The 27,766-nt window shown below is 41.3% G+C and overlaps 2 protein-coding genes across 5 annotated transcripts; one reads left to right on the top strand and one right to left on the bottom strand.

Annotated features, from left to right (window-relative positions):
• Window positions 1-8,691: 8,691 nt before the first annotated feature.
• Window positions 8,692-11,686, bottom strand: sec61b (SEC61 translocon subunit beta). The gene is made up of 4 exons (XM_040029633.1): window positions 11,550-11,686; window positions 10,987-11,084; window positions 10,012-10,116; window positions 8,692-9,221 (listed from the first exon to the last, which is right to left on the bottom strand). The coding sequence occupies exons 1-4, from the start codon at window positions 11,550-11,552 to the stop codon at window positions 9,134-9,136; spliced, it is 294 nt and encodes a 97-aa protein (XP_039885567.1). The 5' UTR covers window positions 11,553-11,686; the 3' UTR covers window positions 8,692-9,133.
• Window positions 11,687-11,936: 250 nt separating this feature from the next.
• On the top strand, window positions 11,937-16,617 carry alg2 (ALG2 alpha-1,3/1,6-mannosyltransferase). 4 transcript variants are annotated; one of them, XM_040029628.1, is made up of 6 exons: window positions 12,006-12,082; window positions 12,340-12,536; window positions 12,773-12,944; window positions 13,032-13,169; window positions 13,778-13,945; window positions 14,890-16,617. In XM_040029628.1, exons 2-6 carry the CDS (start codon window positions 12,526-12,528, stop codon window positions 15,628-15,630), a joined length of 1,230 nt encoding a protein of 409 aa, XP_039885562.1. In that variant the 5' UTR covers window positions 12,006-12,082; window positions 12,340-12,525; the 3' UTR covers window positions 15,631-16,617. The 4 variants fall into 4 exon arrangements, with proteins under 4 accessions (XP_039885565.1, XP_039885564.1, XP_039885562.1 ...); XM_040029629.1 differs by lacking the exon at window positions 12,006-12,082 and adding an exon at window positions 12,089-12,257; XM_040029631.1 differs by lacking the exons at window positions 12,006-12,082; window positions 12,340-12,536 and adding an exon at window positions 11,937-11,977.
• Window positions 16,618-27,766: the final 11,149 nt, after the last annotated feature.

The following is a 27,766-nucleotide window of genomic DNA, read 5'->3' as shown; positions in this document are numbered from 1 at the left end:
TGACAGCTACAAAATGCAAATTACTCATTCTGAGATTCAAACATAAAGGGGCTACACAATGATGTTTGCATGCCAGAAAATTTGTGTTTATGGTTGGTAAAGAATTAATGACTTTGAATTTACCCTTAAAGGTGCACTAACCTATATTAACTAATTTAAAGGAGCCATGTTATTTGCAAAAAAAATCAGCAGAATTAGAAATGCTTCAGTAAGCACAAGCCATACAGACACAGTCAGTATATTTAGTTGAGTGACTGCAGTTATCAAAAAACTAGCGGCTAAAATTCACTGTGCTTATTCAGCGCACCCATCTTAATCCTAACTTCAAACATTAATCTAAGAAGGGGATGAATAAAATATGTAACCATGTGCAGTTTTTATGAAGGGGGAAGTTAGAATTATACCTGTACATAATTATAGAGACCAAGATAATTATTAGCACCAGACCATTGGTGTGATTATTTTTGCCTGATGGTGTGTAATTTAATTTGGGAAACAAGCCTTTAAGTGGTCATTAGCAGAAGTGCAGTTTTTAGCCCTTTCACGTCATTTTTCAGGCCTGGAGGCCACTGTGTGGTAAACACAAACACTGCTCCATATCTGCTGAATGTGTAAACTGGTGACCGTTTTGTAACAGCCTTATACGGTAGCCTGATATGTCAGTGTTGTGTTTACAGCCGGCTTCCTCTCTAATAGCAGGTTTAATTTAAGAGAAACCTACCGGACAGTGTTTTAAAACAGCCCTTTAGGAAAGCATTTAGATGAATGGTAAGCACAGCGGCCGAGATAGATGATGTTTAATCATCTCTAATTTATAGCTGGAGTCGGCAGCGAGTGAAGTTATTCATTACTTATGTGCGAGTGTCATGTTCAGTGTTTGTCCAGCGGATGTGACTGAAGCCTGCTCTCATTGTATGCGACTGCTTTCTTCATTCATCAGTGCAGCAGCTCTCGTGCTCGTCATGTGGAAAGCTTATGAAATCACAGACCACAAAACCAACACGGTTGCAGTCTGCAAGCTTGATGGTTTTGGGACAGACAGCGAAAGAAAGAAACTGATATCCTGAATGCTGTCATGAATAATTAACAAATTGCCACAGACTTGGATCCACATATATATTCCTATATACAAAAGTATGTAAATAGTTTTTGCCACAACTGTGGGCTTAAATGAAAACACACAGTAATATTTGACTCAATAAAAGAAGGGAAGGTGGCAAAATTATCTACAAGGTATGCTTAGGATGATATATATCTATATCTATACATGTATCTATATGTATCTCTCTCTCTCTATATATATATATATATATATATAGAGAGAGAGAGAGATAGAAGCTTTATTCCCAAATTTATCCACAAACATGTTAGACATTCAGTAAATACTAATAAATACATATTATCAAGACACAGAAGTACAAATGAACTATAAATTAAATTATGTGTGGCCTAAAATATTTTATTGAAGAACATTGTTATATAAGAACCAGGTGATCCCCTCATTTACTGTACAGTCCCCCTTGCTTCCCCTCCCCTCCCTCCTCCTCACCTCTCCCCTGCTCTGGAGCGCTGCACAAGGAGTGGAAAATACAGTCACCTAAAAATACACTGCACATAAACAACACAGTTACAAAACACATGGCTACACACACCCTTTCACACACGGCCCAAGTGTCTTTAATATTATAAAGCACACGGCTGACATCTGAGACACTCAGCACAACGGTTTCACCCCCAGTCACCCCACCCTCCTCCCTAAATTAGCCCAGCCTCATCCACCGTGTCCCTTAGAGTCCAGTCTGATCTGCTCCACTGCTGGGTGTTAAGTGAATGAGGTGAGATGAGGTGGGGGCTTTCGGGTCGGGGAGGGTTACACATGTTTATGACATCACAGCCCAGTTGGCTCTCCGTGCTTGTGGCAATCACGCGGGGCATCATCTGGCCTGACGTATCCTGCTGATGGGGATGTGTGTGAAAAGGTCACTGAGACCAAAATTCCTCTGTGTCGGGATACCCTGTCGTCTCACCCCCCCCCCCCCCCCCCCCCCCGCAAATGCCTGCTACAGCAATCATAAACAAGCAAAACACTAGGACTATAATAAAATGTCGGTACAGCGTGCTGAGCAGTGGTGTTTTATTAATCACTGTCTGCCTGTGCTTCATTTTTTTGTCTGTATGGCAGCTGATCCCTCGCCCTGCACTTGCTGCCTTCTCATCAGAAAGCAGCGCTTGGTTTCCTGCTGCTCCTTTAAAGTTTTATTCAGCTCTGATCTTGATATGTGTAGTTGAGCCTCCACATTGTTCCATCCTGTTAAATCGCAACAGACCTGTTAAATTTCTTTTGGTTTTCTCCCACCATCGACTGTCTCCACTTGTTTCCATCTTCCTGTAGTTATTCATATCTCTCTTCAGCACCCTGTGCTCCTTCATCTCTTTTTGTTTCACAGCTTCTTTCTGCTCTACTTCTATTTCTTTTAACTCCAGGTATATTTGTCTTCTTTCCCTTGTGCTTTTAACTCAACGGTTGGAGTTTTATCGTTGAAGATCTCAATTTCCTTTTTCTATTTGACTTGTGTTTCTATTTTTAGACAAGTTCTTGTCTCGTATTTCATATTTCTCCTTTTGCTAACATTTTCTTTCTTTTACACAGATGTTGCCCTCTCTGTCCTGGATCATATATATTTGATACATCACAATTCCTTATCATGCCACTTTTAATGGCCAGCATGCAACAGGACATTTTCTCTGAATAGATCGTTGTGGGTAAATCTTGTTTTTGCGATTTTGCTTTTAATGAACAGAAGTAAAGTTTTTTTTAACGTACATATACTTTTGTCTCATATTATCTGTGCTGAAGAGCAAGTTGAGTAGACCGTTTCTTTTAATCTTAAAACATAGCTATTTCTAAATTGAGGGGGAAAGAAGTGCTTTAGAAGCAGATTCGTGACTAATATCGAACAGTATCGAATATCGTTTATTTAATGTTGCAGAATGCAGTGAGATGTCTTACTCCTCTATGCAAATCATCAAAAATTATCACAATAATTAGAACCAAATAAAAATCACTTCTGACTTTAAATAGTTATATATACATATTGCTTTTATTCCTACACATACAGCACTGGTTAAGTAAGTTTTAATCAAATCTGATATGAGTTATTATGTCTTTCACATTTCATGCATTGAGCACGAGGTGAGTGTGTGTCACGAGGGTTAGAGAGAGTGAGAGATGAGGTACTGACTGATGCTGACTAAGTGTTGGCTTTCACCCTGACGCTCCTATTTCTCTAAAGGTAGATCTAAGTCCAGAAGGATCAGGGAGGGTCCAGCTGGCTCACATATACACATTCACAAATTCTCAGTTTCTCAGCTTCAATCCCCCCACCCACCTACCCGACCCATATACAGCACGCGTGACATCAGCCCTGAGCCGTGGATGGTAGAATATGGAGTCAGATTATTTTACAGCGAACAAGTTTTCACCTTTCAGCAGATCAGACTGTGCTACTGATCACTGGCCATTAACAAACTGTTTGTCCAATTGACTGCTACACTAGTCACCGGTCTTATGATCACAGCAGCTGCACGCATTTGCTATGAGTAAAAATGCTTTATTCTGGAAGAATTTCCAGGCACTGGTGTAAAGATTTAGGTCTACAAAGTGTGCTTTAAAGTGGATAATAACAAAAAAAAGTATCATAAAAGTAGCGCACATAATGGTAAAGAGCATAAGTGAAATTAATGATGAAGTCAATAAGATATTAAACTGGCACAAACTCTAAAGGTCACAAGTTATAGTATGTATGAATAGTTAATATTATGATGCAATCTCATTCATAAAAATGCAGATTATATAAAATGACAGGTTTTTCTCATTCCTGTACTATCTTATATTATTTTTATTATTCCTTTATTCTGTTTTTTAAAATTCAGAAACAGTATGGAAAGTCAGTAAAACGTACAAATAGAAATAATAACGGTAATACAGGGCAAAATGGGATATCACCTTTACTTAAAACAATACACCTAAAAGTGAGCTTGCCCACTGGCTTGTGAGCAGTTTTCAGACATTTGCCATTACCTGTCACAGGTGTCCCAGTATAACCTCTTCCAGTCCTCAGTTTTTTGGGACATCCTTCAGGATTCACTTGGTCAAAAAGTCTGGATCGATTCTATCCGCCCGTCCAGCCATTGCACGCTTTATCAACCATGTGATCTGCTCAAAAAGTACGCACATGCACACACATGCTCATACCTGACATGCACGGCTGGTCAAAAGTTTCCGAACACCCCCAGTTTTATTGAAATTTCAACAGTTAAAGTGAAGTGAATGACCCGAAGTGGTTCAAGAGGTTATAAACAGAGTTTAGATCACCAAAAGCTAAAGAACAATGCAGATTTCTGAGTTATATTAATAAACAGTGGACAAAAATTACAATCTGGAAGCTAATACATGTGTCCCGAACGTTATTGATTTCTTCAGACTGTCTGTCAAAGCACTGTTAGAATAGGCTGTAACTTATATCCTTATATCCTAGCATTTTAAGTGATTCTGTCTGTAGCATGAGTACACTCACCAGCCACTTTTTAGATACAACTGTTCAACCCCTTGTGAATGCAAAAATCTAATCAGCCAATCACATGGTGGCAAAACTAAGCATTTAGGCATGTAGACATAGCCGAGATGACCTGCTTAAGTTCAAACTGTATTTCAGAAACTGCTTATCTTCTGGATCTACTTTCTCACACAGCCATCTCTGACCCTGTTGCAGAGAATGGTCCGAAAAAGAGAAAATTCCAATAAGCGTCAGTTCTCAGCGCCTTGTTGATGTCAGAGGTCAGACTGGTTGGAGTTGACGGGAAGGTAACAGTAACTCAAATAACCACTAATTACAACCAAGCTGTGTAGAAGATCATCTCTTAACGCACAACACGTTGAATCTTGAAGCATCAACTACAAACAGAATTCACACGAGCTCACCAAAATGGGACGACAGAAGATTTAAAAAACGATGCAAGCTCAAATGAGTCTTGATTTTTGCAGAGAAATGCATATGGTCAGATCGTTAGAACCACTGAAAGTTAAGCATTTTCCTTTAGAATCAAATAAAAAGAAAGCCAGGTGACTACAATCGAAAAGGAATTGGAGGAAACTTCGACTGAAGGCTTTCCAGTCAATCCGAAACCACAACAGAATTAGAAGACAAGTTTCAAGAGACAGTCGATCACGTGATAGGTGGCTGTCAGGACGACAGCTTCAAACTCAGCAGTTTTCAAAGCAAGCAAATCTTGGTTTCACTCTTTTTCAGCTGTGAACAAAAGACTTTGTGCTGCAAGTTTTGCAATTTTTGTGTCAATAAAAAAAAGTGTTAAAAAACAAACAAAATATGGTTGCCTGGGCACCAAATAGTGTGTTAATGGAGACTGGAAGAAAGTCTTCTAGACTAATAAATACTATTGAAGAGGTTAAAAATGGTCCTTCTTCTGTTGTGACACCAACTGTTAAACACAGAAGCTTGATGGTATCTAAACTTGTGTAAAGCAAACGGCAAACCCAAAGGCCTAACATTGTATTTTTCAGTCAATTCAATTTTCCTGTAGACTCCTGGTGGAGCATAGGGCCGCAACAACATCACGCCAATGGACTGTGTTCTGGGCCGTTCTCTTCAGCTGGGTCCACGTCATTCCGGCGGCCTTCACTTCACTCTCGACAGATCTTCTCCAGTATTTTTCAGTGACACAACCTAATTAACCAGGCGTTCATTATACTGCAAGACGAAGACCCCCCAAAAAACAGAAGCAAGAACTCCACTCCATGCAGCTACCTCAGTGTAGACTGGACTGAAGGCTGGAAGCAAAGTAAACGTCAAGTAGAAGAACTTGTGAGCTGTTGTGCCTGAAAAGGGCGGTTTCTTACATTTTTGCTAAACAAAGCAATTCTGTGATGTTTTAATTTTATTTGCCCTGACTATACAATTACCCTGCATGATTTTCAATAAAATCTGGAAAAATGTAAATGTGCCGAAAGTTTTACTCTCGTGTAAAGAATATTTTTTTAGTCTTATAGAGGAAGGACAAATTTCAATCACAAGCCTTTAGCTGCACCTGAAATCCCCAAATCTGTGTTTGCCTGCGCAGTGGGACACCTCTGAGCACGAGCATGTGTGCGATGGACGAGCGGGAGAGCGACACGGGCTCAGAGACTGTTTCTTTCACCTCCATGCCAAAGCCCCGAGCTGCATGTGTCATGTAGAACAGAAAACACATGTGACCTATTTACAGGTTTCCTCAAGTGTGCGTATCTACATGTGCTCACCTCTCTCACCTCTCTCAGTGTAAGGGACCATCCCCTGTGAACGCATGTGTGTGGGTTTTTTTTTTTTTTTCTCACAGGAAATGGGTTTTTGGTGAAAAAGAGACAGGGAGGAAGCACTCTGAAGAAAGCTTCTTTTCGTTTCTTTCCTTCTCCTCTTTCCACAAGACAGACCACGTTTCACATGTGCATGTTCAGGAAATAAAGGCTTTGACTGTAACTTAACAAGCATGCAGATGCACGTAATTACAACTTTGATGTAGTGGAAATGAATGTGAACCATACATCTTGTATCAGATAATCTGATATGCAGTGGGAATACATAAATCGGAAATAGGCTACAGTTTAATAAATGTCCCTTCAGGACTCTTTGGGGGTAATTTGAGACCTATGATGCACTTGGATGCTCATGTGCCTTTTTTTTAATGGCGTTTCTTTGACTTATAATACAGATTCAGTTTCATTTGTCAGTATACAAACTAGTCCCTTACATACAAAGGTTACAGATCTATGTGAACCATGCAGTGACCTTTCTAGCAGTAGCAATGAGCAGATAAAAGCTACCTCCTTCTCCTCCCTGAGTGAAATGCTGAGCTGACGTGTTTGGATGGTGTCAGGAGGAGTTTGAAACTACAGGTCACAGCGCTCACACACACTGCTGCTCGGGCCCGTTTGACTCCTGAACCCTGAGGGACAGCTTTACCATGGCTCCTCCATATTTAATTATTATGTTGAATTATTCTGGCTCACTGCCGTGTTGTGCCACCGTGAATTGGGCCGTGGAGTCTGTGAGTGTATTTTTCAGTGTGCGTGTGTGTGTTTGTGTGTGTGTAGGACAGGGAGAGTGATGTGGCAATAGTGCCTGAGTTTGCCACGAGAACTGGAAGCCTTATGGAAAGTAAAGCCATAGCAACAGAATGAATTAATGAAAAGGACACGAATGCTAGGTTTAACACACACACACACACACAGACTCACACACACACACACACACACACAAGGCCATGCCAGCTGGTGGTTACATATTCAACGCAGATAAACCTCCTGATGCACGTAGGACCAAAACTTCTTCTACAGTACAAAAACATCCAGCCTGCAGCTGTCAGTAATGGTCTCTCAGCATCAGTGAAACCAGAGAAAATACACTTTTTAATGATCCACCTGGTTTAAACTGATGTCTCCAGCTATTTATCTCATCTACTTCTTTCAATATAAATCTACTCAACATGATAAAGTATAGCTGTAGCTGTAGAAGAACATACAGAAATATATATCATTAAAAATGTTTCACCCGGGCTAAATAAATCACTACTTAGGCGTAACATGTGTTCATGCTTGTCCCTGAGAGAGAACAGCTTTATGAGTTCGTACCTACTGAGCCAGTGGCGCTCAGAAAGTAGTCTGCAGCGCCCCCTTCAGGAGAAGAAAATAACACACCTGGGCAAAATTCACAGGAGTGGCAATTAGGATAGATTTTGGATCTAGTGATCATGTAGATGTACATATTCGTATTAGTGGTTTGGTCAACATTAAAAGTTATTGCAAGCTGTGCTTTTTGTAATTAAATTTTCTCTGGTTTCTATATGAGCTTTATTCACAAAGACAATTGCCCCGAAATGTAAAGAGACATTCGGGCAGAAAGAAGGAATGCTAACATATTTAATTTCTGAAATGATTTCAAAGGTTTGCCTTGTGGCCTTTCTGCCACTGTTTACACAGTAACTGCCTGTATTTATAGATTTTATAGTCTGCAGAATGACACATTTAATGCCGCCAGTACAAATAAAACCAAAAACAACCTTTTGGCAGTCGGGTGTAAGACCCAAACTTAAAAAGCCAACTTTCATCGACTCAAACTTAATTTTGAAGCAGTTGCTAAATGTACAGCAAGCATACGCAATTAAAACTGAGTAAAGGATGAGCTTAAATGTAATTTTTAGCAAAAAGAACATGAAATAGGATTATTGAATTACAGCCAAAGCCTCAGTCGGATAAATTACAAGTAGCTGGAATTTGTTTAAGTGTTTAGTGGACTGCCAATCACAGTGAAACTTAACACTTAACATTTCAATTTCTGTTTTAATATCCTTGTTTTTATCCATCTAAAAGCACCATCAAGGCTTTAATTTTAGTCGAAACAAACACTAGTAAATGCCTTTTGTGAAAACGCACGGCTTTCAGTAGTCTGGTAATGGATACAGAAGGTTAAAAGTGAGAAAACTTCACTTGTCACTAACAACGCGGCAGAGAATATTTGTCCCCTCATTCAGTGTACAAAAAGCCTCGTTCAACTTCAAATGACTTGAAAAACAAAAGATTTTTTTTTTTAGTCAAACAAAGTAAGGTTAAATTTAAAAAACACACACATTAATTTTTACTTTTTTTATTGTACAATAATACAATCACATTTTGTACAAATGCTGTTAACAAAAAAAAAAATTAAATTGGAATTCAGGCTACGGGGAGAAATGTTGGTGGGGGGCCTGAAAACAACTATGTCCTTGGGCACTGCACTTAATTCATGCAGCATTGGAGTGAACACAGGCTACTCCTGCTGCTTGAAAGGGACAGCGACACCGCTTCTCTCCATTCACCCCATCATGTGTGACACATGCACACAGTGATGGGAAGGAGCAACAAGGTGGTCACCAGAGTCAGACGCAGATGAAGATCGTGTACAGAAAAATCCAATTTGTGTGTTTGTAGTGACAGCAGAGAAAAGGACGTGGGGAGGGTATGGTGGTTCATTTGTTGTTTGGTCCAGGTCCAAAGAGTTAAGAAACTGAGGCGCAGGGTCAAAGGTCATCAGGCCAGGGTTGCTTAAGAGCGGGTGTACTTCCCCCAGATGTGAAGCATGAAGACTGACGCGATGAAAAGCAGGCTCATCACCAGCACGGGCACCGGACCGCTGTCACACAACAATGAGACGATGATTAATAACCACACACACACACACACACACACACACACACACACACACACACACACACACACTTTGCTGTAACCCTAACCAGAGTGCGAGTCTTAGCGGAGAGGCTGATTTTATTGATGAGTTTTAGAAACAAGGAAGGGGCTCTCATCTCTGAAGGAGGCTCTGAGTGGGGGGGGGGGGGGGGTGGAGGAGCGCATGGCTAAGTAGAAGCATTGCCATGCCAACCCTCTCCTCCGCGGCCCTCCCTTTCCTCCCCCCTCTGTCAGAAGGCTGTAATTGAGTTGACCTTTCAGAGTGGATCCTTTAATGAAGCTTTGAGGCCGGTGTCTAACACAGGAACAAACATGCACTCGATATACAGCACTGTATACGGCGAGCGTGCCCTCCTTCGACCGCTGGAGAGACGCACTCAATAACCACCACGGCACCATTGATCAACCAATGACTGGCTATGGCCAGGAGGCAGGACGCCTCCTCTGCTGTTGGAGGGGGTTGGGCGTTAAGGATGGAGCAGAATATAAGTTTGAGAGTTTTCTAAATGTGTACTTTCCTCACATAATTACGTGTGTATATACACTCACACTCTTATTAGGCTGAATACATCAACTGCTTTACTGCCGAGTCACGTCTGGCCAATTTCCCACCATTAAACATGGCGAGTGTCGGAAATCCTGAGGATTAGTTTTGGAGTTGCGAGTGTACGAAAGTCAAAATGTCAAACGCTGGATTGGTTTGTGGCTATAAAACTTTTATAAACTATACTTACACTTTGAGTCCCGGTGAGTCTTCAGTGTAGAAGCGCCACATGCCGCCTGTGCCAGCAGATCCCGTGGTCCTGCCACCGCTGCGTGTACCACTGCTGGTAGCTTTCCTGTACAACACAGATGCAAAACGATCTTTTATTCTACCAACAATCAGCTATTTCTTAAAAAAATTTAAAAATGTCATCACATTACAACACTTTTCCAGAATGGAAAAGAAACCGGATTTTAAAAAACAAGCACAACACAATTTCTGTCAATCATACTGTTGGCAAAGTTTATCAGACTTTAACTTTATTCAACTGTATAAACCAAATCAAAACCTTCTTTTAGGCTGCCATATATAAATCACCAGAAGAGGGGAAAAAAATCAACAACAACAGTGCGATCTATTATACACTACGGCTTATTATGAATTTAATTTCAGCTACAGCAGCTGTTGATGAAAGAGCACTCTGAGTCATTGCTGCTTCATTCTTTGGATGAGATTAAACAGAGGTTAATGAGGTAATGAAGATGGTGGTAGTAATGGGTAATAATGAGACTGAGAGGAAGCAGTGAGTCTCTGATTACACACTGATTAAGCCAACAGCATAACATCTATCTGCTCTAATCTATGGGAAGGAGCACGCACGTGCACACACACGTGGACACACACGTGGACACACACACACACACACACACAAATTATCAACACCTATTCACAGGATGACGACATTAATAGATGGGTCACTACTGAGTGAGTGAGTTTGTGTGTATGAGAGAGAGGGGGGTAATTGCAAGCTTTGTAAGGTGTTTGTGCAGCACAGTTATCTTTCTTACAAAAGATATTCTCTCCCTGGATGGTGGAAGAAAATCTGGTGTTAAACTGGGTGTAGAGACAATGAAGGCTGCATTATCTATCAATTCCTCAGGACACCCTCTGTGCCCTTTTGTCATTAGCTTAAAATGCTGATGGCATAAAGTGTGTGTATGCATACCTCTGTCTGACTGTGGAGCCTGCTGCACGGGGAGCCACTGTCTTGCTGGGGGATCTGCTAGAGGCTCCAACATTGGTGGCACTTGCTGCTGGTCCAGGCTAGAAAATAAACAGCACGTTTAAAATATACGACAATGTTACAGCGCATTCAACCACAAACCCTCATATCTGTTACATTTTCACACCTAAAACTAACCTACAGCACTCTGTCATGAGATTCAATAAATGCTTCGTGTATAAATAAGTTATATTTGGCTTTAAAGTGTATATTACGTCTATAACAGATTACAAAGACTCTGGCTGGGTACTTATACAGTTACTATCAAGCATCAAGTACCAAATCTCCTTCTAAAGCAGTCACATATATTTAACATTTATTTAATTAAGTACTACAATAGCCTGAAACTTTGTCTTGAGACCCTTTAATTCGTAGTTAAAAGAGCCACGTCTACAATTGATGAGCTAACGTTAGCATACTAGCTAACAGCTGAGTGCTGAATGAATGCGGTGGACAAGGCTAGCGTGACCAGTAGTAGCCGTTCCAGTCAGATCTGAGGAGCTTACCATTTTGTTTTATTTGTCCAGATGCGAGCTAAAACGCTTTGGAGCTCTTCAAGCTGATGTCCACGTCGGAGGAGCGGCACACAGTCAGTGTGTGAAAAACTTGAGAAGAGAGCCCACAAAGCTGACGCTCGTCTAAAAAGGACACGACTGCAAAACACAAGACCAAAGTAGGCGACCAAATAGAAGCCTGAGTAACTGACCGCATTTAGTACAAAAAAACACACTCAACAGAAAATCATTTCAAGTGTTTATGCATTTTTGAGTTATTAAATAATAATTATAAAAATATTTATTTCTAATGTTTTGAATTTGTTTATAAATATGTACATTAAATCAAAGGCAAATAATTGATTACCCTCGGTTCTGAAAGAGACGTGTCTGTCACGTCGGAGGAAACGCTAGCCATTGTGGCTCAAGCATGAAGCGGGGTGAGTCTAGTCGTAACGTTTGATTTGAGCCAAGATGGCGTCTAAACGGTAACTTTGTCGGACGGTTGATCGGTATTACAGACAGCTGAACAGGCATAATCACAGGTTGGTACATTTGGACAGGTTAGTGCAGAGAACCGAGCCTAAATTACTTTACCTAAAGATGTGGTTGTGTTTCGTTACAAATTCCGCGGTTGACGGATAACACATTATAATAATAACTGAACAAACGTCTAAAACGGGCTTATAATCGTACTAACTGTCATCTAAAGCAAAAAAGGTATCTGAATCAGGAATAACCTGTTATTAGCTCGACTTTTTCTCTCTACTATATTGTGAACTAGCTGTTTGTCCTCAAATAGGTGACGGAGGCTGTGACAGTCAGACAGGGTGGTTGCCAGAAGCTGTGGGTGTATTTCCTTGCTGTCAACAGTTCTGAAGTACCTTCAGGGATAAAAGTTATAAATTAAGTGATGGTACAAAACCACAAGGACAGATTCTTCAAGTTGGCAACAATGCAGCCCTGAAATCTTTCAAAGATTAGATGCATGAATCCTGGGTACCTTTTGCTGGAGAAAACTGTTTGTTGTTTTCATCAGCATCAAGTTTTGGATTGTTTGAATGCCACAGAAAATGTATTTTTTCTTTAACCTGTCTTTAATCTGTGCTCGAGGTTAACACTGACTTCTTTTTAACCTTAAAGCTGCTAATCTAAACTTTGTACTTCTGATTTGGGAAAATTAGCTATTTGCCCTTATTCATCTCAGTTTTAACTGTATTCCTTCTTGTCTATAGGATGGCACGGGTAGTTTTCCTCCATCCTGACCTTGGTATTGGGGGAGCGGAGCGGCTGGTGGTCGATGCTGCCGTTGCTCTGAAGTCTCAGGGATGTAGCGTTCAGATCTGGACGGCCCATTATGACCCAACACATTGCTTCTCTGAGACCCTCGATGAGGAACTTCCTGTGGTGTGTTAGAGTGCACTATGCTACTAAAGAAAATTATGTCACTGGTAAACACATTTGTCACTGCTCCTGTTATTATTGTTCTAATAGGTGTGTGTGGGTGACTGGCTACCCACCAGTGTGTTTGGCTACCTGCATGCCCTGTGTGCCTACCTGAGGATGATCTATGTGGCCCTCTACCTGGTCTTCCTTAGCGGTGTGGAATATGATGTCATCTTCTGTGATCAGGTGAATTGTATTGAACAATAAGTGCCAGAGACATTTTAAGAGAGAGGATATAAAAAGGCTTTTTAAAACCCCGTTTGGAGGCAAAGGCAGCATGAATGACTGTCATATATTTTTTCAGTTCTTCTGAGAAAACTGTGTCTCATAACTTACTGTAACTTCTCTGTGACTTAGCTGTTTTTTCAATGAAAAACAGTGAGTGGGCGCTTCCCAGTTGAGCATCTCAAGAAGAAGGAGCAGATTTATTTATTTATTTTTAAACATTTGGTACATTAGCTTTAGCATATTTATGAATCCGCACATTTTACTGTTAAAATGGGGTGGAAAGTTTCAGGGCTGGCAGAATATATTTAAGCTCTGTCTTGATAAAACACATGGCTTCATTAAATAAGCTACAGTTGGAATTAAAAACCTGCTGGTTCCAAGTGGGTCCAGTGGGATTTGTTTTCCAGATTTGGTGAATTTTATATTGATTGATCCTTGTGCAGTGTTTTAAACACTACAATACCATTTTAAAAACAATCAGCCGTTTTATGACTTGCACTTCTGTTAAATGGGCACATGTCACATTTTCTGTATTTTGATCTTATCGTTGTTCCCTTTGACCCCAGGTGTCGGTGTGTATCCCAGTGTTACGACTGGGTCGCCGCAGGAAGAAGGTTCTGTTCTACTGTCACTTCCCAGACCAGCTGCTGACTCAGAGGAAGTCGGCCCTGAAGAAGCTTTACCGTACTCCCATCGACTGGCTGGAGGAACGAACCACAGGCATGGCTGATATGGTGCGTAACATCACACACAGCAACATGGTCAGATTACAGGACAGGACTGACTGTTTTATTTCATTTGTATAATAAAAATAGTAAGGAATGTTAACCAATCAGTGAACCAATTAAACAAGTTCAAAAAACCCCAGCACACTTTTCAATCAGAGTCTGTGGGCCTACCAAAGGCTGATCCGGTGCACATCTGATTACAAATGATTAAAATAATAAAATTAATTTGTAGACTAATGGAATAAAGGGATTGACCATTTTATGTCAAAAGAGTTTTGCTAAATCACTGTGGAAAATTAATCTCTCATTTTGAATTTGATTCTCTCTCTCACACTTTGTCATGTAGATGTACAACCTTGAAAAGCATTCCTGCAGAGCACTAAGTGAATGATTTTATGGCTTTCGTGGATTGTTTGGGGTGATTTTTGGAAGTCCAGAAACACTATCCTCTCACTTGCCTTATTGTTGTTTTTTTTTCAATAACTAACTCCGCCGACGTTCACAATCAGCTGTTCCTGAAGACGCTCTGTGCCTGTGTGTAATTAGCAATTATACTAAATACTTATTGTGTAGCCCAACTACAATGAGCTTATCTTTTCATGGGCCAGGAAACTGGACTTTGCAGATACAATTTGCTCGGGTACAGAACAGATTACCTAGTGTGAGAGCTCACCTAGCTTTTCAGCCTAAAGAAGTTTGAGAGAAGTAAATTCTCTCTCCTCGCAACTGCTTTAGCTCTTTAGCTATTCACCGGTGCGAAAGGATTTGATCTCCACATGTAAGCTGGTGTCAGAGCTCAGGGCCCTGAGAGAAATATGATGACATTTTGATTGTACTTTAGACTTTTTGGTGATCAGAGGCCTTATGCTGCTGTTCATGTTATAGGGAATTAAAATACCTCTGATTTATGTCAGATCTTTGTGACCAAATCTCTTTATGCTTTCTTTTAGATTCTGGTAAACAGCCAGTTCACCGCAGGCATCTTCAGGGAGACTTTCCGCAGTCTGAGCGGAGTCCAGACAGATGTCCTCTATCCCTCCCTCAACACGCGTACCTTTGACGAGGCAACCACTGAAGCACAGAGCCTGGAAGGACTGCTCCCCGAGGGAACTACCTGTCTGTTTCTCTCTCTGAACCGATACGAAAGGAAGAAGAATTTAGGCCTGGCTCTGGCGGCTTTGGCAACCCTGAGGAGCAGCCTTCCTCCTGGCCAGAGACCAGGCATTCACCTGGTGGTGGCAGGAGGCTACGATGATCGCGTCACTGAGAATGTTCAGCACTACACTGAACTGAAAGAGCTAGCAGCGCAGCTCCACTTGGAGGACTGTGTTACTTTCCTCCGCTCCCCCTCAGATTCGCTGAAGGTGGCGCTGCTGCAGGGCAGCACCGCCGTCCTCTACACCCCTAGCAGAGAGCATTTTGGGATAGTTCCTGTGGAGGCCATGTACTGTTGCTGCCCCGTTATCGCTGTGAACTCTGGGGGCCCCCTGGAGAGCGTGGCAGACGGGGAGACGGGCTTCCTGTGCGAGCCCACGGCCGAGGCCTTCTCTAAGGCCATGGAGAGGCTCGTCAGGGAGCCACACCTCCGCAGGGACATGGGACAAGCTGGGAGGAGGAGGGTAGAAGATAAGTTTTCTCTTCAAGCCTTCTCAGACCAGCTGTATGGATACATTGTCAGGCTGAGCCAGTGATGTGAAAGCTGGAGGAGAGACAGGAGAAAACTTGTGAAGAAATGATCGTCTGCTGAACAGTGAAGCTGAGTATGGATGGCTCGGCACTACAGAGAGTAGGAGCGAGGATGTATGTGTATATGTGCAAGGAGGTGAGGGAAGTATCATGAGGACTTGGAGGACTATTAATCAGCATTCCCCTGGAGAGGTTGCTGCGAGGGGGAAAAAAGGACGGAATTTCTATACCAATTAAGAAAAGACTAACGAGTTTTCCAATCCTATCTTTACAAAAATACCAACCTTGCAAGTGTGTTCTTGTGTGTGAAGTTGAGGATGTGAAGCAGCGTGGCAACCAAGAGCCTCCAAATGAGTCTACCCAAAGGATTGATTGTTAGAGTGAAATGTTTTGCACTGTGTCTGAGTGTGTGTCTGTCTGTTGTTTTCTTTTCTACAGCACTCTTTGTCTTTGTGTGTTTTGGGGATGAAGAACAAGAATGTCGTTATCACCGTGTGCCATCAGGCAGCGCACAGTCGCCGATCGATAAGCAGGATGCGTTCCACTACTTCCGCTCGGAGCTTTGTTCCCCGGCGTGTATTCAGAAGACGCCGGCCTGTCCATGACTCTTACTGCTGCATGGAGGTTATTAGTAGATGATAGAGAGTGTTTGGCTTTATTAGAGGTCTGGCTGATGGGCAGTGTGCCTGTGCCTGTGTCTGGGTCATTATCAACGAGGAGAATAGCGGGAGGTCATTGTGTCTGTGCGCTGCCCTCTACAGCCTTCCTACTGTATAGAAATGCTCTTATTGACATTCCTGAAGTCTTAATAAACAAGAGGACACATAGTTTGCTGAGTCTTATGGAGCTTGCTTTGTTGGTAAGTTTTTGGCCTTTAACAGAGTTCACTAAGGATTTTGTGGGTGAGCATGGAGGCACAGAAGCATTCTTAAAGCCATGGATAAATCTGATTGTGCCTCAAGTTATTAAATAAAGCATTCTCAGACAAAGTAGCAGCAGAGGAGTTTCATTTTGCTCATTAGGAAAAGAAATGATAATGCACCCGTTGCTGCATTATCATTTCCAGAATCTGAGTTGTATCCTGGTGGGCTTGATTCTTCTTCTTAAATGAGATCTGAAAAGACTAGCCCATTTGATCAGTAAATCAGGTGTACAACTAAAGGTTATTTTCCAGATCATTTGACCAGTAATATTCCTCGAAAATAAAATGCAGTCCACTATAATTTAGAACACAAGGTAAAATTACCACATATGAAATGTATTCTCTTATCCAAAACTGGCAAAATATCAATTTTCTAGAAAATACTTCTGAACTTTAGAAATGGATATAGCTACTGTGACATCACCCTTTGATTAATGAACATCTGTTCTGAAACCTCAAGCTGAGACTTTTCACCATCTTGGTGTTTTAAAACCAGATAGTGATTCAGAAACCAAGAACATGGTGAAAAATCAGCCAGACACCGAGAATCCCAACTCAGCAAAAAACAGCTAAACAATGACGCTATGAAGACTTTTCAATATTTCTGATACTTGTCATCTGAACTTCACTGCAAAAATCTCTCCAAAATATGTCAGAAAAATGTAGTTTATCGCACAGATTCTGGTGCATAAACTGCAAATAAACAGTGCATTATTTTACCCCAAATCTTTTTGCACGAATGAAAACTGCACTATGTTGCCACACATGCCGATGGGTGCAACAGGTCAGTAATGGGCGATCTCTCACTTGTTAGATGATTGTGTAAACCACTACATCATGGAGCCACTTCATTACTTCATCTTTGAGTATAAAATAAGTCAACTAATCGCTGCTTATCAACAACCCAAACCAACTGATTTAATGCCACTCTACTGTATCTCTCTCACCCACCTAGTTGAACACAGCGTAGCTGTATTGAACAAAAGTGGCGAAATGCTCACTGTTGAAATTCACCAGGTCATATTTCAACTCCTGGTGCAGGAAACTCTGACAGTGACAGCTTATTGTCTCGGTGTTTGTTGTTGTTGACGACCCTGATTTGGGTTTCTTGAGGCACTTTGATCTCAGTAATGGGCCACGTGCGAATTCTGGTCTTCTTCACAATGCTGTCGTTGCTCGACTTTGGAATCATCATCTGGAGGAAGCTGCGGCATGCTTTCTGTGTCACATTTTCATCTTGAAGGGGAGAAAAAAAAGAAGAGGAGTTTAAATAAACATACTGCATTTTGAGCTGACACAACAGCCAGCTCAACTGCAGCGTGTAGCAGGGAAAACATTTCTTACCTCCACACCCAAAATGAAAAACTTGGCCTTCTCCCATATAAACACTCCAAAGAGACAACCCAACCATGGGTTTGCAAACTCAATCAAGTGTCCCACCTCTGTTGTGGACACACTCTGATCGATCTGCAGAAACAAAGAGCAGAGCTGGTGCACAGAAATTCAATAAAACCATGAAATTTGGCTGAAAAACAAACAAAAACTTAGCTAATAACTAGGTTTTATACATCCAGTCGCACTGGAAAGCATGAACAACAAACCTAAACTGTTGTAAATTTTCTGCATATATTATAAATGCTCACCTGTCTCCATGTCAGTTTGGAAGAATTATAGTTGCACATTCCCATGACGTCCATTGCTGCTGTGAGTTGAAGCCAACTGATGGACAAAAGGGCACCTTCCATATATAAGGCTCTGTAAACGGGTTGTGCAATATGTCAAACCTCTTAATTTTTTCCAGATAGACTTGACTCTAAGTAGTTCATGATAATAGGGAGCCTTACATGTTCCATATTAATTTAGTATCTTCTATATTTTTCCACTTTTGTGCAGGACACCGGGGATCTCAGTCATATTCCATATTCAGAAATGTTTCTCTTAGTTTGATTAAGTCGCGCGGTTCGCCTGCACTGAGTTTTCAAATCCCTCATCTCATATTGATTCAGACATTTTGAGTCAATTTCAAAAGCTGAAAGGCAACAAAACCAACAGCGATACCACTTATTTTTCAGAACTTCAAATTATTTGTCCCTATAGGTCCAATTAGTGCTGGTGGCCATGATTTAATTTAAAATAGATAGCAAGGTGTGGAATATTGCAGCGATGCTCCTCGCGTCAATTTATGTATGTGAACCTGATACGTTTGACTTTTGCAAATAGGGTAAAATACATACTCCGGTTTAATATTCAGGAATGGTTTAGCCTGAGAAATCCCTGCTTTACACACCTGACATTTGATCTGTTGTCCACTGTTTGATCTGCTGGTGCTTGATTGGAAGTTGATAATCAGTTGGATAGATGGACAATATAAAAAAAAAAAAACTTATTTAATGAGTCATTTTTCAGGAAGTAATCAGTCTTTTGCTTTCTGAACTTCTAACAGATATTAGGTAACAGTAAAAAAGGGTTTCTGTGAGACATTTTATGAGTGTTTGTAGCGTGATTTTACTCAAAGGTGTCCACTGTAAGGTTTCCTTTATGAAATTAAAGAATTTTGTTGTTTTAAGATCAACATGAACAACATCTAAAAATTTCTTTGCTTACAATTAAATTACAATTGTGGTTTTTATTTGCAAAATATGTTTTTCTATAAAGAAAAAATAAAGAAGAAGAAGAATGCAAACCATTCATTGGCTAGGAATCAAAAAAGCGTGTGTGTATTTATGTGTGTGTTCATGCTTTGTTTCCACATCCAGAAGCATTAAGAGCAAATGATGAGGAGCGTGTTGCTGCAGTGATTTAGGGGCCCTGCTAGGGTGGATGATAAAACGGTCCCGCGGAGTCCGTAAGCGAGCGAAAAGACACACAAACAAAAGCATGCAGCAGTAAACACTGATCGGGCTCCATTAAGAGTTCCACGTTCTCGCCTACACAGAAACACGGAGTCCGCGGTCTCCCCTCTGCTGCTGTCTGGTTTCCTCGCTCCTTAAAGGTCTTTACCTCAAAGTTGGGAAAGAAGAATCAGCAGTCCCTTCACTTCCCCGTCTCTCTCTCTGCCCTGTGGTGGGGTGGTTATTGAGATCATGGTGTGTCTGAGTGGCAGTGATAACCGGTACCCAGGTGCCAGTGGCACACGGTGTTTAATTAATTAATGAGACCGCGGGGTTGGTTTTCTAATTCCACATAGCCGGCATCGGGGGTGTGGGGGAGATAGCCGTGAAATGTTTAGGTGTGTGTTTTCAGGCGAGAAAAGGGGAGATGTATGTGCGAGTGCGTGCGTGTTATGGGTGTATATCTATTTTGTTGGCAGTTTGGGAGCTGGCTTCCTTGTTAGTGGGGTATTAAAATATGTATGGAATATTTTTACTCCCACTTTTAATCAAGCCTCTTGATTGGGAGTTAATCACAGGCCAAATGAAGCTGATGATGAAAGAAACACAGTTAGCGTTACAGTAATACATCAATCTGAACTCTTCCTCCTGCACAATAACCAGGTCATGGGCATGAGATATAAACATAATGCAATTACTGGATGGTGCTCAGATGTGTGTGGTGTAGGTTAAGGATCCAATTAAGTAATATCAAACCAAATTCCAAAGAAATCAGAGAGCAAGGATATGAAAAAGACTTTCAAAATAAACTCTATATTAAGACCATTAAATAAAAACAGTTTTGCCAAAACATTTTAATTTACCATGTGCTTAAAGTTTAGCCAGAAAAGTATAAATGATGGTAAAACGTCCATGACATTACAATCAAACATTTTAATGTTATTTAACATTTCAGTGGGAGTTTCTTTTGTGGGGACTCTTGGGTGGTTTTTTTTCTTTCTTAGATGTATGAAAAGTTGCTGTATTCTGCTAATAGTGAGGTAAAATGAATTATAATTAAAACCTCTGTGAGTGAGACTTATGTCCAAGTGAGATGTGATGGTATTTATTACAAAAAAGAGAAGTCCATCAAAATCCCAGACTGAAAACTGGGATGTTTGGTTTCTTTTAACCCCAACGTTAACTTTACATCAGTAAAAATTTTATTAGATACACCCTGCCAATAATACCCCTTTTTTATTCAGAACTGCATTATTTGTTCATGGCACGGATTCAAAAAGGTGTTGAAAACATAGAGATTTTGGTCCATCTTGACATGATTGCATCACACAGTTGCTGCAGATTCATCAGCTGCACATCTGTGATGTGAATCTTCCGTTCCACCACATCCCAAAGATGTTCTATGGGATTGAGACCTGGTGACTACGGAGGACATTTGAGCACAATGAACTCATCGTTCAAGAACCAGTTTGAGATTATTTGAGTTTTGTGACATGGTGTGTCATCCTGCTGGTAGCAGCCATCAGAAGATGACTGGTACGAAATGTGGTCGTAAAGGCATGGACATGGTCAGCCGCAATACTCAGCTAGTTTGTGTTGTTTAAATGAGGCTTAGTTGGTACTAAGTGAAAATATCTGCCAAACCACCAGCAGCCTGAACCGCTGATATAAGCCAGGATGGATCCATGCTTTCATGTTACTTATGCCAAATTCTGACCCATACAAAATCACAGCAGAAATGTAAACTCATCAGTTTTTCCAATTTTCTGGTGAGCCTGCCTGTAGTCTTATGCTGCTGTAGCCCATCTGCTTCAAGGTTCAGCATGTTGTGCATTCAGAGATGCTCTTCTGCATACTTTGATTATAACAAGTGATTATTTGGGATGCTGTTTGTCTTCCTATCTGCTTCTCCTCTGATCTCTGCCAACAGCAAGACTTTTTTGCCCAAAGAACTGCCACTCATCTTTTTTTATGAGAGCATTCTCCAAACAACAACAACAACAACAAAAAACAGCAACAACTTGGGATCCTATCCTGGAGATGGCAAAGACCAGCCGGTCTAACACCAATAGCCATGTCACATTACTTACTAACTTCACCTTTCTTCCCTATTCTGATGCTCGGTTTGAACTCTCTCGAGCACGTCTTAAGCGCATCAAGTCGCTGCCATGTGTTCGAGTGATTACATATTTTCATTTTTGAACAGTTGAACAGGTGCACCTAATAAAGTTGCTGATGAGCATACCTCTGAGACTTTAAAAACATTTAGAATACATACTATACCACCATCAGCATAACAGACCACAAATGATAAGAAGATGCTTTTATGTGTTACAACTGTGTCCTCGGAAAAGTTTTGAGCGGCCCCGATTAATAGAACAGAAATAGTTAAGAAAGGCAGCTGAAAGAGGTGAGCTCACACAGAATGTGAGGGTCACAGAATCGCATGTGAAGACAGGAAAAAACTGAAAAACTGCATTCAGTGAAAACACTACAAATACCACACTGAAATATGTAATAAGAATTTGTAATTGATGTTTGTAGAGTACTGCTACACATTCAATAGATTTGTTAGAAAATGTAATATTAGTTTTTAAAAAAGGAAAAAAAGAGGTGGCGTGATGAAAAAAAGGTTTATTGGGTTCAGTCTGGCTTTTTTTTTTTTTTAAATCAAGCATCTGCAGAAAGAGAATCCATAATCAAAGCAAAAGCACAACAGGATATTTCATTCAGCTTTCTCTGATGCACGTAGACACAAACATTTAATATAGCTCAGCCTTTCTTGTAACTCTAAATATTTTTGCATTTTGCTCCAGGCGCAGGAGTTTTACTGCAAGCAGAAAAAAAAAGCTTCCTAGATCATAAATGATAGAATGTGCCTTAACAAAAGAAAAGCAGCATTTGTATTCACAGCTCATCTTTAAGAGCTGTTTTACATGGTACATGTTAACAAATTATGTATTTCATACTTTACTACTTCCATAAAGTACTCAAATATATTAGCTTACACACCGTAAATGTTAACACTGTGCAACTCGTACACTCACACACTGGCAAACAGTCTTAGAAGCTGATATCACAAATGAAGGAAATGATTTATTGACGCTCCATAAAACTCTTCTTTCTGTCGGAGCTCACAATAAAACTTATATAATCTCTGCTAGTGAAATATTATAGATAGGCTCTATAAAAATAGCTTTATGGCTACAGGGGGGGGAAAAAGCGCTATAACTTGTTCTATCCTGTATATTGTGGTTTGAAACATCTTATTGCTTAAAGACAAACGAGTCCAACATGAACGATTTCCCAGTTCAGGGGTGGGTTATCACTAAAATCTTGGGAGTCTTGTTTCAGATGTAAAGTTATGAGTAAAAGTTTAGTTAGAAAAAAAAAAGCTAATAACACAGTAAGGAAGAAAACCACACAGTGTAAGTTAATGATAATATTTAATAGTAATCTGAGATTTCAAGACTGGTCGTGTGCTGTCTGTATATTAAAGTTTTGCTGGAAGTGACACTGCCCCACATCTCATCGCTTAAAAGGCACAGATTGCCCACATACTATGAACCATCACAGTCATTATTGCTCTTATTTGTGTTTGTGTAGGGACTAAATAAAGAATCCACTTTGATAAAACCAGATATCTTTTCACTTCAGACAGAGCCAGGATACCTGATATCACCAGTTTACAGTCTTTGTAGCCCACCAGGAGTGGGGTAAAATAGGTGAAGGTGTTTTGGGCGCTCCCCCAGCAGCCTGGACCTACAGGATGGCTTCAAAGTCACCTGATCCAGTTCTTTCTCTAAGCTTTATCAAAAAGGAAAGTCTAAGCCTAATTTTAAAAGGAAAGTCGGTGTCTGTCCACTGAATTCTGTTTCCATTGACTTTTACTAAAGTATTAGAAAAACAAGAGGTTTACCAGTTCTCATCAGGATTTAGTGGAGATTTCATTTAGCAACTGGCTGTTGTGTGCATCTTTGGCAGAAAGGTTGTAGGAGCTTCCTCGCAGACTCAAAATGACTTTGGCAGGACGGATACAAAACAAAACAAAACAAAACAAAACAGCATCCCTACCTTAACACAGCATTACACTAAATCCAGTTGTCTTTTGAGTCCAGATTCATAGTCAATGCAAAAATATGAAATTTAGATCAAGTGTTTCATCAAACTCTCAAAAATAATTGTTGAACTATTCCTTTAACCTGCTAAATGCTCCCTGAGCAGCGATCGATCAAGAAGCTCTTGCACAAACAGCTTTACTTATATCATGAACTTCCTGCTTTAACATCTTTGATGTTAAATTTATACCCAAGGTAAGTATATGCCTTAACACACACAAATACACACACACACACATCCTGGCTCCCAGGTTGGTCTTCCTGGAGCAGCAGGGTGATGCAGGAGGAGGAGAAAGGGGGAGTGGGGGAGAGCGGAGAGAAGAAAAAGGAAGAGGCAACAGGAGAACAGACCTCCCATTGAACTTGGCTCACTTCCAGCACTCATTCACCCAGTAATCAGCTGTGAGTCAGTCAGTCATACCGGCTCTAAACAAACACATTAACATTTGAGTGCGCAATACAGCGATGGCTGCTTGCATGCACGCAAGCACAGACTGTCACTGCATTAAAGACGCATACACGCACTACCGGAGCACAGTTTACTAACTCTTAACCCGCATGCGTTTTTGTGAATTTCACTCGGAGAGTGTGTTTTTTTTTCTTTATAGTCTCAGTTTCGCGCAGGTCTTTGATGATCACGAGTGATGGAGAGCTGGAAAGGACAAAGGGTATTTTTTTAAAGTGTGTGGGGGGTGTATTGATAGAGGTGGGGTTGGTGGACTTCTCATCAAAGGGCGCCATCACTCACATATGCCCCAAAAGGAACTGTCAGCGTGCAGGTATGATGCCTCGGCACTGCGCGCGAGAAACTGAGCAGACCCCCGCGCAGCTGGGGAGGATAACCTCCGGTGATTACACTCGCAGGGGTGAATGTCAATCATGCTGGCTGCCATAATGTGTGTATGTATGTGTGAGACAAACCACTCAGTTGTTGATGCAAGTATGCCTTATGTACAACTGTGGATTTTGAGCATGTGTGTCTGCATTAGTGTGTGTGTATGTCTGCCCAGCGATGGCCTGTGAGATTGAGCTGTCAGTCGGCAGGCAGCAGATGAAGATTAATGGAGCGAGCAAACAATAAGAGGCTGGCAATGATCATAAATATGCTAATGGACATTATCAATACACACTCACTGACATGCATAAGAGACAAAGTATGCAGACGTGTGTGTGTGTGTCTGTGTACAGTATTCATGCACAAGGGATTTGGGATAGGAGGTGATTCGGGTTACCCAGTTAAAATCATCCTCCCTCTCTTTGGGATACTGCAGCATCAAAAGACACACACACACACACACACACACACACACACACACACACACACACACACACACACACACACACACACACACACACATTTTTATAGTGGGAGTGTGTTGGCTGACTGATGGATCGGGCACCTGAGCTTCCCATGTGTTATGTTTGGGGTGTGGGCCACAAAAGGGAAAGGGAGGAGGGCTCATTGAGTAGATGACATGATTGGTGTCACATTAAAATCTGTTTATTTAGTGCTTGTGCGCGTGTGAGAAGGGCAGCGGATAGTGATGGTGTCTGTGCCAAGCCTCTGATTAAGACTACAGGTTCGGCTAATAGCACAATGAGAAGCTGATTAAGAGCAGATGAGATGGTAAAAAAAAAAGAAAAAGAAAGCAGAGAGACATAAAAGGGATAGATATACAGACACATCTATTCACTAAACTGATGATGGGCCTCTTTGTTGTCTCATCCCATTCTGTGGTTCTCTTGGGTCCCTCCTGTGTCTGTATTGCATGCTCATTTTTTAAATGAATATCCTCTTTCTTTATCTCTCCCTGCCTCCCCTTCCTTCCTCTTTGTCTCCCTCACCACCCATCTGGGTCACACAGCAAAAAAGAGCAGAAAGGGGTCCCTGATGTGAAACCTGGTCATCCACTTTATCACCTGAAAACACACTTCTTAACCTCCTTCTACCTGGTTGTCTCTTTTCCCGCCTACTTCTCTCTGCTCTGCATAGGGTGTGCAAACTCCACTGGGAGATGTTGAAGGCTCTTGGGGCTCTCCGACCTTCCTTGTCCTTTTAGCGCACACATGCATACACACACACACACACACACACACACACACACACACGTGTACTCCTGCTGTTACAAACTCACACTCTCCGTCCATTTCTGATGGAAAGCGCAATTTGTGTGTGGCAAGAGGGCGATGGATGGAGTGTGCAAAGTAACACAGGGAAGTGGTTATGATTGGGGCTAATGAGCTCACAGGGGATGCTGGGATAGAGGAGGCGGGCCAATGGCAAGCCTGGTTCAGATACATCACTCCCTGGAGGGTCTCAGCTTAGCTGAAACCCATTTCACCTCATGGGAATTTATTTGAGTATTTGTGTGTGTGCATCTGGGTAGTTGCTGTTTGAAAATCAGCAGTCCCTGTGGTCATTATACACTCATTCTGCTGAGCTGGTTACTACTGGTCCCCATAGACATCGGTAGTAAAGCATTTAGAAGTCATATCAAATCGTTGAGTCAAGGTCACGAGGACCCGCTTGTTTTTTTCCCCGAGTGTTATTGAGTCTGTAATCTTGCTCTTAGAGGCCAAGCAGAACAAACTCATAGAAACTCAGTGATGATCCTTAACACTGCATCAGTGGTAAGTGTGGGTGTGTGCGAACAGGTGTGTGTGTGTGACAGTGTGTCATCCTGTGTGTCTCATTACCATGCATGGTGTGTCAGTGTTGTCCAGAAGGCTGAGCTTCCATCCATTGCTCCAGGGGAGAGTTATAGATTACTGGCTGGAGCAGGCAGGGGCCAGGGGAGCCGCTGGAGCCCAGAACCAAGAACTGTAGGCTGGGCACGGCTCTCAGCTCATCAGCCTGTCTCTTGAGGCTGCGGAGCTTAACCTGGAGCAAGGCTCTGATTAACCAGACTAATGACAGTACAGCCCCCAGCTCCCACTGCCAACACCATAATCACTGCTTAAGGCCCCAGCCAGTCGTCATGTCTATATGGAGAGAGAGCAGTGTTACAGCTTAATGGATAAGTCTACGGACAACAAGCATTTTAAGTCAACGGTCAATAGAAGCTTTGAGAGTCAATCGCAGGAGAAGGGACCAATGTATGAGGCTTGAATGAGCTCAAATACTTTTTTCTGTTTGTTAGCTGTATCTATGCAAGAGGCTCAGTATGTGAATATAAATATGCACCACCGGGTTTGTGTGTGTCACCACAGTTGGAGGTGTTTAATGAGCACTGATCGATGTCTCATCTGCGCCTCCTTAGCGCTAATGCAAACATTTCATCAGGACAATGGAACTGTTCAGCCTCTGGTACACACAGAGAACCCAACAGACAAACAGCACAAACCAAACAACGTATGCAAATAAGCCAGACAGTCAAGCTTTTGTTCTTACACTCTGTTACAGACAATTACCCAGTAAGTGCAATAAACACACCACTGGTAACAATTTATATCTTTTTAGCATCTTTGAAGGTGTGAAGGAGGTTGGAGTGCAGTCAGCCTGCAGAACAGGCATGCCAATAGTGCTTACTGTCCTCTGTGAGTAAAGTGATTTCTGACAACTCCTAAATTAATCCCTGCAGCTAGATCACAGCCCCGCTTTATGACTGTTTGTGTGTGTGAGAGGGAAAGGTAGAGACAGAAGTAATAGCTTGGTGTTATAAACAGACTCGAGTCGATAAGTGATCTAGCTCCTGCTGGGTGGAGAATGAGAGAATGATATTCAATTCAGACCCCAAAATAGGTAAAAAAACAACAACTCAGGTTGCAGGTTTACTGCTGCTGCATGTGGGAATAAAAGGATGACACTATTATTTTACTTTTCCTATAAAGCTAATAGCCGCAGAGGTGAGATATAGTTAAAAGGCAAATATGAGGCAGACTTCAATGAAAGGGTACCTGGTTACTTTATTTTCTCTCTCACACAATTTTTTTTTAAATCATTTCCTCATTTAGGACTTCACATCACAGGTGGGGATTCAGCAATATTGAGCAACTTCCATCCCATCTCCAAGCTTTCAATATTAACAAAAATCCTTGAATCTGAGGTAATTTTGCAGTTAAAACAGTTTTTATCTCAAAGTCAAAGTCAAAGTAAACTTTACTGTCATCTCTGCTATATACAGTACAGTAGATAGAGAGATGAGACAACGAAGCTCCAGTTCCCTTCAGTGTAAAAGAACAACAATAAATATAGTAAGAGTAAGAATAAGAATAAATATAAAGACTGGGGTAAGGGGAGTATATACACTTTGAGGTAAAGGGGTCAATA

The sequence above is a fragment of the Simochromis diagramma genome, unplaced genomic scaffold (assembly GCF_900408965.1).
Source record: "Simochromis diagramma unplaced genomic scaffold, fSimDia1.1 OVJJ01000361.1, whole genome shotgun sequence".
In the NCBI taxonomy this organism is placed as follows: Eukaryota; Metazoa; Chordata; class Actinopteri; order Cichliformes; family Cichlidae; genus Simochromis; species Simochromis diagramma.
The sequence above is the reverse complement of the archived record's forward strand: the minus strand, read 5'-3'. Positions and strand labels throughout refer to the sequence as shown.

Coding starts and splice junctions, on each gene's coding strand:
- sec61b (XM_040029633.1), bottom strand. Junction 10,117..10,986: donor GGCTCCACAGTCAGACAGAG/GTATGCATACAC, acceptor TGTGTTGTACAG/GAAAGCTACCAGCAGTGGTA. Junction 9,222..10,011: donor GACTCACCGGGACTCAAAGT/GTAAGTATAGTT, acceptor GTTGTGTGACAG/CGGTCCGGTGCCCGTGCTGG.
- alg2 (XM_040029628.1), top strand. Junction 12,945..13,031: donor TCGATGAGGAACTTCCTGTG/GTGTGTTAGAGT, acceptor TTGTTCTAATAG/GTGTGTGTGGGTGACTGGCT. Junction 13,170..13,777: donor ATGTCATCTTCTGTGATCAG/GTGAATTGTATT, acceptor CTTTGACCCCAG/GTGTCGGTGTGTATCCCAGT.